General features: G+C 41.7%; 1 protein-coding gene across 2 annotated transcripts in view; it reads right to left on the reverse strand.

Moving 5' to 3' along the window:
* Nucleotides 1-232: 232 nt before the first annotated feature.
* Nucleotides 233-12,114, reverse strand: part of iars1 (isoleucyl-tRNA synthetase 1) — a 57,285-nt gene continuing 45,403 nt past the window's right edge. For both annotated transcript variants that reach the window (XM_081705324.1, XM_027020349.3), the window contains 9 exons: nt 10,164-10,338; nt 9,127-9,239; nt 8,604-8,699; nt 7,408-7,584; nt 6,955-7,075; nt 6,614-6,739; nt 4,335-4,478; nt 3,909-4,061; nt 233-488 (listed from right to left, as the gene is read on the reverse strand). In XM_081705324.1, coding sequence (XP_081561450.1) covers nt 409-488; nt 3,909-4,061; nt 4,335-4,478; nt 6,614-6,739; nt 6,955-7,075; nt 7,408-7,584; nt 8,604-8,699; nt 9,127-9,239; nt 10,164-10,338 — 1,185 coding nt within the window. In that variant the 3' untranslated portion in view covers nt 233-408. The remainder of the gene's footprint in view (nt 489-3,908; nt 4,062-4,334; nt 4,479-6,613; nt 6,740-6,954; nt 7,076-7,407; nt 7,585-8,603; nt 8,700-9,126; nt 9,240-10,163; nt 10,339-12,114) is intronic.

The raw sequence follows: 12,114 nt of genomic DNA on the forward strand, positions 1-12,114 counted from the left end.
ACAGAATAACCAAACCACTACTAAAGGAAATTTAGGAGTTGATAGGTGATCTAAGGTTATTGAAATTATGATCAGTAATTAAATAACATGAACTAAGTGCTGACTGTTTTTCCAAGTTACCAATTTAATAAAGAAAACTGAACATTATTGACCTTATAATTGAATAAGTGAGCTTTAGCTTTACAATGCGAAAAGCAAAGGTTTTGCCAGAGAGAAAATAAAGCAGTCCATCTTTGTTAGCTCAGAATGCATTTATTAGACATCTTAATTTGACAAGAAGCCTTTCATATCTATGGGGACTAAGATGTTGCCAGGTAATTTTGTTTTAGGCAGGAAACAGAAGTACATACACTGCTCTGATACCACTTTAGTGGGGTTCGCAAAGCATGCCTACTCTTTTCTGAGTCACTATGCTTCTGCAGTTGTTGGCAGAACTCGTACATACAACATCTTCGTGTTCAGAGTCTTCAAAGGGATCTCCGTGATTTCTGAAATAAAACCAAAAAACATTTAAATCAAATCAAAATTTATTTATATATAGCACTTTTTACAACAGATGTCACAAAGCAGCTTTACAGACCACAGGAACACATTATGAGAACGCACACATCCACAGCCCAAGTTAAAAATAAGATTGATGATGAATGTTTGAGGACATGAGGCCATATGTATCTCTACATCAGCCAAGTCTCATGTCTGACAGGGCTGTCGGAAAAGCATGGGGTTATGACCCATTTTCTCTAAGACACCAAAAATGAATGCACATTTCCCCATATATGGCAATGGACAACGTCTTTTTACCTAACTCTTGAAAGCCCATGGCTCTGAGCAGAATTCCACTATTCATCTCGGGTCTCAGTATCATTAATTCGTCTATGAGATTCAGAACAGATCTTTTATGCGATTCAGAAAAAGCAGGTGGTGGTTGTGATCTTCAAATATGCTCTATAAAAAAAACTACCAAAATTACAATTAGACTCAAGAATTGGCTAGTCAGAATGTCCTTCAAACAACCACCACCACCACCACCCCACATAAGAGGAAGTTAACAATGTAATTTTGCTACCCCTAAAATAAACAGCAACTGAGACCCTTATTAGGCTTGCCCAAATAATTAGGACACATTTTAAAGCCCAGCACACACAGACATACCCAGGGGACATGGCAGTGCTGGAGATTATGGTGAAGATCCCTTTCAATATTGGTAAATTAGAAGCGATTATTCATGCCCCACCAAATTGGCCCACATGCATCCTGATAAGCTTCAAAACAAATGCTGGCTGATCCCACTAAGGTCAGTCACAACTTTCTTGTCTTCATTTACTTGGGCTCATCACAACAATGCAGCTTAAGGACAAGAGCTGTTGCAGAGGTTGAGACAGTGTGCTTTGAAGAATGCTGACAAGCAAACGATTCTATGCTACTATAGCCAGAACCATGTTTTCAGCACAAAAGTAGTAGCAGCTCACCTTAGCTCTGACAGTGAGAATATAACGTTAGATTAACGTAGTGTAGCATTAGACAGGTAATCCCCTCTTCAAACTCTGGCTACCAGATAAGTGTCACCAGTGCTTAAAACTCAGACCAAGTATGAGCAATTGCTAACCTTACCTAAATAAATCTGAATCAGACATGTTTACACTGTACCAAACACTATTACCCTTAAAAAAAAAAAAACCTCACTCAAACTAATTAAAAATTGTCTGTCCCTTTTAAACAACATTAACATGAGACATTAATATTCTGCTGTAATCAAAATAATAAAGAACCTAGTGAGATGTTAAAAAGTTCTCCCTCATCTGATTGCCTGAGAGAACTTTGGTACAGCAATCTTATTGAAAGGCTGGGCTCAATGCAGTACAGGCCCCACAAGGCTTATTGTAGACTCAGAAAAGAAAGTTTGAAAACCTTAATATAGGAATGTGTCTCCCTGGCTCAGATGCCTGTGATCAAGCTATTCAAATATATATCTGAAAAGATATGAGAAAGAAAAACGCTTCTACTACTGCTGCCACTACCACCGCCACCAATTATAATTCATGGTGTGCATGGAATTTGAAGTTCGTAAATTACAGTGGTCAAACACATTTGTTAGTACACAAAAGATTAAAGCTGAAAATCTTTAAATGATATACATCGCACTTTGTTGAGAACAAAATTGCATAATGGTCAATGGAAACCAAAATCATCAAAATCATTAAAATCACACTGAAAAATCAAAGTGAAATCACAGGATGATTCAATGTGTGTCAATTTCAACACATCAACTCAACATGACTCAGTAGTGTGTATGGCCCCCCACATGACAGTTTGCATTCCCAACAATGGTATCCTGGGGATCTCCTCCCAGACCTGGATCAGGATATCATTGAGCTCCTGGATAGTCTATGGTGCTACTTGGTGGTGCCAGATGCACTTATACATTTTTGAGTTTCTCAAAAATGCCAAAATTGCCAATTCTGGTGTTCCCTTGTGAATGCCAATCGATCTGCATGGTGCTGGGCTGTGAGCACACATCCCATTAGAGGATGTCGGGCCCTCATGTCACCCACATGGAGTCTGTTTCTGATCACTTGGTCAGAAACATGCACATCAGTAGCCCAATGGAGACCAGTTTGTAGAGCTGTGTCAGTACTCCTCCTGCTTAACAGGACCAACTGATAGCCCTGAAGTTAACTGACTAGGTTTTATACTGTGATGATTAAGTGTTCACTTAAATTTTTTTTTAGCAGTATAACTTTCATAAAAGGAATAGTCCTAAAAAGCACAATTCCCCTGATTCTGAACTTAAGAAACCATGTACTATAGCACAACAAGCCAAAACAGAGACACTTCCTCAGGTCACAAACTACACAGACACCATGACCTTTAATCACCACTATGACTTTTATCATCATGTAATGTTAATTATTATTCATATCTTCAATTTCAGTATGCTATCACTTTGTAATTGACTCGGTATCCTTTTATAATAATTTTATACTACATTGTGGCTACCTCAAAATGACACTGCATGATGCTGTTTCACCTTCACTACGAAAAAGTGATATTAGCAAGTGAAAACGTCTTAAATAAAAGTGTAAATATCCAAAAGATCAAATTTTAAAGCTCAACTTATTTCAAGATGGTTTTACCCGTTAGCTTCAATTTTACAAGGTAAAATAAGATCACTGTATTGGCAGATACAAAAATCTTAAAAGAAGCAACATTTTCTGAAAATATATTTTTTTAAGTAAAATCAACATTTTAATAATCTCATTTTTACATCTCAAAATGATAAATATTACATATTTACACTAGATTTAAGATGTTTCCACTTGCTAAAGGGGCACCATAGAAGCAGAGGAAGGGACAACATGAAAAGTGCACTTCCAACACTCTGTCCCACCTAACTGTGGCGGGATTAGTTTCTGCACATGCCATAGTGATCTTACATTCAAGGTCTGGGCTGAACCTCTGCCCAAAGATTAGGAGTCAAGGAACAGGTTCACACTGCAACAAAAGACTCACTGGCTATACTGGGAGAACCAAAGCGAAGGTTAATGGAAGAGGCGGCACGATGCCCTTAGCATGAACCTAAGCCTCGACTTCATTTCATTTTTTCAACACATTCGGTCATCGGTGCCTAACGGGTTAAGATCGGCTTTAAATGTAATTGGACAATTGCATGCAGATGAAGGGGATGACCAAGATCTCAAAAGAGGGATATATAGTTTAGACAGTCTGACTTGGAAACATGTGATCTGTACAGAAAATGGCTCCTTAAAATGGTCTAGAAACTGTTCAACACTGCTTATAGATATAGATAATCTAGACTGCTGTATGGTTTATGCAGGGGTGAGGTAGAGATTAATTTAATTTAAATTTACCATATGATGGTTAGACAGTTTAGACAAGATCTGACATACCTTCTGTGAAATCCTCATCCATGTAGACCTTAAGTCTCCTTCCCCTGAGGCCAAACATTTTAGCAGTCTCGGTGAGCAGCCCAGGGTAATGGAGCCCATTCTGGCCAACTGGATTAGCGAGCAAGAGAGTGCCCATACCTCCACTATGGCATTCTGCAAGAAGGCAAATCACACTGTTAAACAACTAAAGCCCACACCTGATTCAGTGGCAAAACTACAGAAGTGATGATAACCACTTTAAGAACCATAATAGTCTATTTCTTTTGCTGCATGGTTCTCAGGGGGCATGCTCTCTTTTTTTTCCCCCTTTTTTGATTCATTATGTTTAAGGAAGTTTTGTTCTTGTTTATATAGTTTACCTTCTTTATCTATGGTTAAAAACAAAAAGAAAGATTAGACAAGGGAAACAGCTAATGGAAGGTATACCTGCAGGACTAGCATTGATAAGTTGCAAGTTGATGTATGGGCACATAAGAGCGTCTGGAGCATTCATTTCTGTAGGACTGGCACCTGAGTTTACCAACAAGGTCTTCCCACTCAGTGCCAGCAGATCACTGTTGCCTGTTAACTCTGTAAAGAATAAAACATGTTCATTTATAGCACAACTGCATCTCACTCTTTTAATCTTGTTTTTAACTGAATTGTGTGACAGCAGGCAGTTTAAAATAAAGTTAACAAAACTTTATAATAGACTCCTGTAGGCTTTTAGAGGGTAGAGAAGGGGAGAGTTCATCTAGCTCACAGAGACCAAGGAGCAAAGATTAGACAGAAAAGGGCAAGCAAAACCTCCAAAAGTAATAATTTAATCTTTCTTTCCAAGCCAGAGTTAAAATGACAAATGATGCTGGAGGATAGTGTTTCAAAGGAAGCCGTTTTATGCAGTATGGCGTAATGACAAAGCCATTGACTGAGCGCCGAATCTGAAACGGTATGACATTATCACGTTCACTCCTCTGAAGTAAACCCACACCCTGACGCTGTGGTGTTTCTTGGCTGTGGCAGCTCTGAGAGGAGCCGTGCCCCAAGAGCTGCCTGACTGACAGTGACGTGCTCGGTTCCAGGTTTGCGTGCCCCGGGGCAGTAAGTCAAACATCCGATGGCAGGGGTGCGGGATGCGGTGCACTGCTGTGCCTAATCTTTTACTGCTAATTAATGGCAGAGATGATGGCAGTTTCTCGAGCTCTAGAGTCCAGTCCTTCTCACCGCAGCTCCTCATCTTTGCAAGCTCATCTCATTAATGCCTCCTCGTTGTAGCCAGTCAGTCATAGGTTCACATCTGTTGTGCTGGCAGTAGGAGTTCTGACTAGATTATTTTTAATCCATGAGATTTTTCTTCCCATTTCATTAGCAAGTCAATGAGGAAAACAGTGTAGCATTGTACAAACATTTGGGTCACTTCAGGTCACATTTATATTTGTAATTTGATTCAATTTGTCTGGACCAAAGCAGAAAATGATACTCATTGATTTGCACCAGAGTCTGAAAGGCAGCATTCTCTAACCAACTTGCTATAACAAACCACACTAACAGAACAATCACACCAGGTTCATTTGAATCAGTAATACTCTCTAAAACAGCTGATTTCTGATCATTTCTATAAAATCATCCATTAGCAAATTATTTAAAAAACACACCTTGAGCATGTGTATTAGTTTAAGCACACTAATAATACAACAATTAGATTTGTGTCACTTAATATGCAATTATGGGGATCCACCAACAAAATTTTAGCCAACAAGCAAAGTTCTTGTACATCAATAACACTAGCTTCTTTTATGGGTTCTTGGGGATTTTCTGTGAATATCTGCTCAATTCCACAACTAGGGTCATTCAGAACCGCTGGCTAGTGCCAAACTAATGTAGTATCCCATTATACTCTGTGCCTTAAGAAGTGTAGATGAAAAGAATTTTTTGGAAGGTAGTGCGGTGACAGATTGGAGCTTCCACATCTCCCGAGATCCTACATTCCCTTCTCCTCAGACCCTTGTTGGCAGAGGCTCCCTTCAGTGGAGCAGAACCCCATTGGCAGGCACCCGTTCTCCCCAAGAGGCCTGCAAGAGGACATTATGCCTGAAAAGAGATGATGGACAGTAACATAGGCCCAGAAGGGAGAAGGTGCCAAAAAAATAAAAATAAATAAATAAAAGGGGTGGAGGGGTGGTTGATGGAAGGCAAGGACAAGAGAATAAAAGGTGCATTCCAGTCAGAGGCAAGCTCTCTCTAATTTGGATGTGTATGGCGCGGGCCCAATTTGAGAGGACGGCCGGACAACTGTAGAGTTGTCTGCATCTCTGGAGACCTTGCTGTACTTTAATCTCACAGCCTTCTAAGTGCACTGTCTGCATCACACAAGAAGGAAAATTTAGTTGTGTCTGCTTCAGGAACATAGCCCTCTCCAGATTAAACCAGGGTCCTGGGAAGTTTACATTTGATGGCAACCTCTGTGATAAATGAGAATGCAAACTCGGTATGGATGCCATATGTTCAGCACAATTACTCTGCCCATTCTGTAAAATGTGACAATTAGTGGGATAGGATGAGCCTTGTTCTCATTCAAAATATCACAAGGCAACAGAGGTAAATTACATTAGTAAAGCTTTAAGTGTTACATTTCGTAGTAGTAAATTTGTGTGTAAAAAAGTATAACATTTACATGCCTCCAAAAAAGGGCAGGGAGAGTCTCTTCCCATAAAACCAAGTCTCACCTGTGGTCCCACTGAACACTGCCAAAGGGCCATTGTTGAGTCGGAAAATACTACGGCAAACCATTTTAAGCTTCTCCAAGTCCAACTTGTTGTCTCCCTTTGGATTCTCCAGAAGAATCATGCCCTCTAGGAAACAAAGCCGGTTACAATGGCTTCGTCAGCTACATAATGACGTTTGACAGATCAACAGATGGAAAACGCGAACCAGACACATCCATTTAGTAGACATTGTTTAGTCACTGAGGTGTGATTAGGTCGGCCTGTAACAATAACCACGGCAGAGAGCATAGTATCAAATGGAAACAGTCAGTCATTCAACATCCATCTACATATCTACTTACCTTGCTGCTTGTTGCTGAGGTTGACTTTGAGGTTGACATAAGCACAGACGGGACCAGTGAGAGGCGCTGTGCAGATCTCCACTCCCCTAACAATAGTGAGGTCCAGGTCGGAACCCTTTAACTGCAGCCAAGTATACCCAGTCAATTAATGGGTCATGACATTTCAATGCATTCTACAATTAAGAAACAAAAGGGGGGAAAAATAGAGTGCACTCTGCAAATAACTAAACATTAACAGTTTTTGTATTGGACTGCTAGTAATTTGGATTGCTTTGAAGTGAAAATGACTATTAACCAATGGTTTCTTAATTCTTTCATGAACAACTGTCTCTCAATATATTGTTAGTTTATAAAAAAGACAGCCACCGTGGATTTCAGATGTTACCTTTGCTTACAGATTGCACTGTAAATCCATATCACAAGTATGAAGATCAAGATTTAACCAGCATTCACCTGAGTTCTCTCTTGGACAATTATGCTGGCATTCTTAGGTACTGGATAGGGCTTGAGTGGGGCTTTAGTAGTTGCTAGGATAAAATCTGTATGCGCCTGGATGACTTTGTCTAGATAGTCCCCTGCAGGCTCAGAGCTGTAGTAAACAGCGATCTCATCGGATGGGACCAGATGACCCTAGAGTGCACGCGAGCACGCGAGAAAGAGCAAGAGCAAGCGACAGAGAGAGAGAGAGAGAGAGAGAGAGAGAGAGAGGAAAAAAAACAAAAAAAACCACAAATCACTAAATATGCATAGGTGCTAATTATACACATCTTCAAGGCACGAAAAATTCTGAATCCCATGTAAGGCATAAATCAAACTCATCTTGCATTTTCCTTTACAAACAGATTATGGTCCTGTCTAAATACTCAGTTTAGGTAAGACCCCTAAAAAAACTGGGCAAACAGTTTTTCAACTTTGTAAGAGAGTTTGTTTTTCAACTTCGCAATCTTGGATCTTCACTGGAACTGGCTCCAAACCATAAAGAAGCTTTCTCCATTTTCCTTGAACACTTGATACCCTCAGTTACCTCCTCTCATCTAGGGAAACAATGAAAGAAAAAGGGGGGGGGGGGGGGAAAAAGAACCTAATTCCCTCCCATGGAAAATTCCTCCCGTTTTTCAGAGTTTCAATAAGAGAGGAATTCGAGCTTGGCAGGCTCCCACCGACCCCCTTCCCTTCCCATGTACATATATACACGCACACCAGGCAACAGTCTAAAGTAGAAAAAGGGTTGTTTATTAAGAAAGGCAGAAGGAAATCCCTCCTATTTTCTTGATTTCTATAACACCTCATAATACCATGGTATGGTAGCAGGGTAATTCTTCTGCTTAGTAAAGCCAAACTGTCATGATTGCACTGCTGCCCTGATCCACGAACTTGTACCCTCCATCCATGCACCCTCACCTCCCCACCCTTTCAACTAGCAGAGCCTCTCACCTGGGAAAGGCAACACAGCTGGACCTGAGAACCGAAGAAAAAGTGTAAGTAAATGGAGGAGTCAGAGCCACATGGCAAGAGTCCACCAAAGGAGAGGCCCAATTTCCTGCTCATGCCATTTGAGGGATGACGTCCTCCATCAGTGAAGCTCATTCTAAAAGGCGGCACCCTGATGCCTAAGGGTCTGCCAAAGAGTCGCTGCCGTAGTCGCTTACCTTCTTGCGTAGCTTCTGAATGCGGTTGATTACTTCCCGAGCCACGCCTTCATCCACCATGGACTGGTCAGGGGTAATGTCTAAGAGCACCAGCACCTAAGGAAATGGATTACAAAATCAGGGTCTAGCTCAGCCTACAAGTATTTTCCCTATTAATACATATTCATAATATGAGGATACTCTGAATGGCGACAAGACCGCACTATATCTAAATGGGTTGAGGAAACATTGGGGCTAAAGGATATATATTGGTTTGGAATCTTTTATCTTCAAATGCTGGAGTTGGCACAAACACCATAAAGACAAATGCATTTTATCTGCTAATCCGATGAGGAAAAAAAATGGGAACAAATGGACAATCTAACCTTAAAATAAATGATGTCAGATGCCTAGGCCCTTAGACACTGATATTTTATTGTGAGCCCCTAATCTGTTTGATGTTCCTAGACATCTCCAGTAGAAAAGTCATTCTAGTTTACATGGCAAGTTAAAAACAGGACCATTCAGGCATAATATACATTACCTGGGCGTCTGAATGTGCTTCATACTGTGTCCCCATGCCCGATGTCTGATCAAATGTGTACATAAGACGCAAGTCCTCCTCATGCAGTTCATGCCCATCCACCATGATAGAGCCTGTGAAACAATCACATATGGGTGTTTGTGTGATGTACACACCAGCACATTATAGAAGGTCTCTGTGTCCATTCTGGACTGAAACATATTTTATATGTAAAAATATTAATGATTTATAAAAAAATTTTTTTAGATCATGTCCATGCACCTGCACTTTATACGCTTCACCAGATTATGTTTGATGCGACAGCACTGCCCATTTCAGTTATTTAACTAAATCAGTTTCCCTGGTCCATGCTTTCATCTTGGTCTACAGTTTTCCCAGATCTGTGCCGTTATTCAGGTCTACATTTTCCAGCATTCCGGCTGATTATGGTGGCAAAACTTTTTCAAGTGGCATAAAGAGGCTTTAAGTGTGAGCATCGAAACACGCCCATCGGATGTAAGCATGTTAATCTGAGATTTGCTCGCTTGGCTCCACCCACTCTTTCCATCCACTGCACTAGGCTATATGGAGTGCAGCATCAGGTTACTTGCAGTTATGATACTGCTCACTTCAGCCTGGGAGCTCTGCGGTCCTCGGCACAGGGCCAAGAAAGCCGCCTCCCACCTGGCAGTCTGGAGAACATCAGAGGTTGCGTGCCTCTCTCTGCCAGTAATGAGGCTGCAATAAAACAAAGTCTTTTCCAAAATAAAGGACAAATCTAAAATGCATGAGAATGGGTCATAGTGTAATAATCTGAGATTAACAATTAATTCATATTTCTTCATAATGTATAGAAGATACTGGGTTGTTGTTTTTTTTTTTACAGGTCTAAATGGTTGCAGGTGTGTGCAGTCTTAAGATCTCAAAGAGTAACACTGCATCTTGGTTATTCACTTTGGCATTTGGATGGGGTTTTCCCCTAATCTCTACCACTTTGTCAATTTTTGCCCTCCATTTTCCACATCTAATGTATTTGCATCCGAAGGGCTGATACGCACCAGTCCTCTGGAAGGTCTCCAGCTGCTCACTCCTCAACTCTTTGATGGATGCCGTGACAGCCTTGAACGCCCCCTTCAGACGCCTGCCCAGGATTACGTGGTCGGGCTCAGCCCGTAGCCGGATGCCGTACTTGTCTTTCTCGGTGGACAATGTAAGCTGGCGCACGTTCAGCTCCTGGGTGAAGGGGAAGCAGCCGGTCAAGGGCAGGGCGAAGTCAGGGTGGAGCAGGCGGAAAGAGTGCATGTTGTGTAGGCAGGGACTTTAGATGTAGTATTACAACATATTGATTTTGTGCTGAAGTGCACTAGCTCACCCATAACAACGGAGCATGATACATTAGAATAATAAGCACACTGGCTAATTTGGCTGATGCAGCAGAGCATATGCATCAATGTGCATTTAAAATGCTTGCACTTACGATGGCACGTCGATATCACTCAGGAGGAGGATGCTGTATGCCAGTAATAAAACAGTACTGGGCGTGTGGTGATATGCCCATTTGAACCAGGAAGATGCAAACAAATGTGGTGCTCTGTTATGAAATTCACTGGGCTTTTCTTCACATGTCGTGTATATATGCTACACTATTGTCATACCATTCAGTGTGCTTGCGCTCGGAATGATCAGCTCGTCACATTAGCACTTGCACAGAAACACGCCGCTGTTCAAAAGCAGGATCGACAGAGGCGCTGTCCAAGTAGCTTGAATAAAACATGGGTACTAACAAGCCCCTCCCATGATGGATGCATGGCATAGTCTCCAGAAGACCAGCATTCATCTTCCTGAATCACACAAATGATGTGTCCATCGGCAGGTCCATTATCCTTCCAGACAGCAGCGACGTGGAGGAAAAAAAGAAACGTGACTAACCCAGTTCTGCCTCGTGCCAAATGCAGGAGTTACTGTCACTCAATAGTGCAGTAGAATGAGAAAGCAATGGAATCCTAGCAAAGGATGGAAAAATACATGTAGACTTTGTATTACAATTAAAACTTGTGTGACAAAAAGGGGCTTGGTCTCAACCACAGACCCTCCCTTCTTTCTCTGAAGACATGATGCTATGCTGTGACCATCAAATTTTGGATGCAGTGAAAGCTTTACTACTTGGATGTGTGTCTGTCTATGGCTGAGAAAGGCCCTGAGCACATTGCGAGAGGCGCTTTGAGAGAGGATCTGAAAAAAGGTCACATCTCCATACTGGTGCTGAGAAGCCGCTGGCATCGATATTATCAAGCAGCTTCACAGGCTGGCCTGATTCCCGGATCCATGCTGTGGGTAACCAGCATGCTAAACTGTCTAGAAACATCACCCATTACCAGACAATGCCAAACTCCTGGTGGCTTAGAGATACTTGGAATTAGCGGGCAACCCAAATTTACGTGCTCAAAGACGCTGCACTCATTTCGACTGGGTTCACCGGCACGTTTCCAAATGACAGCAAAATTTTTTCTATCGACTGTGACTGCATCGTTGGGCATTGGGTCAAACCGCATCATCCAGAACAGTCGATGTCTCACCGGCATACAAGCACAACACAGCCACATGGGCACAACACATTCACACAGTGATGTTTTGGAACAGATCACTGGCTAGTGAGTGGTACTCCATGCTCCATTGCGTGCTTTACAGAGGTGGAGGACTGACCATGGGAATCTCATTCACAGGGCTGCTAATTTAAGTTCTAGGGCCCTACCCTCCCTATCAATCATGCCACCAATGGATGGGAGATGAAGGACAACAGGTTGGGTGCCAGTACGCTGGCCTCACACTGCCGGGCTGCGTCTTATGCTCCATCATGTGCAAGTAAATACATAAGCAGGGGCGCTCCACTTCACACTTTTTGAAAAGCAGGCAATTTGTCAAAAAACACCAAGGTTAGCATTTGAAAATAGCACAATTAACCGCATTTCAAAGCCTTAAGGTCTCTCCCTGTATGTGGTCGAGAAATAA

Source organism: Electrophorus electricus, chromosome 22, assembly GCF_041902795.1.
Source record: "Electrophorus electricus isolate QZ-2024a chromosome 22, ASM4190279v1, whole genome shotgun sequence".
NCBI lineage: Eukaryota > Metazoa > Chordata > Actinopteri > Gymnotiformes > Gymnotidae > Electrophorus > Electrophorus electricus.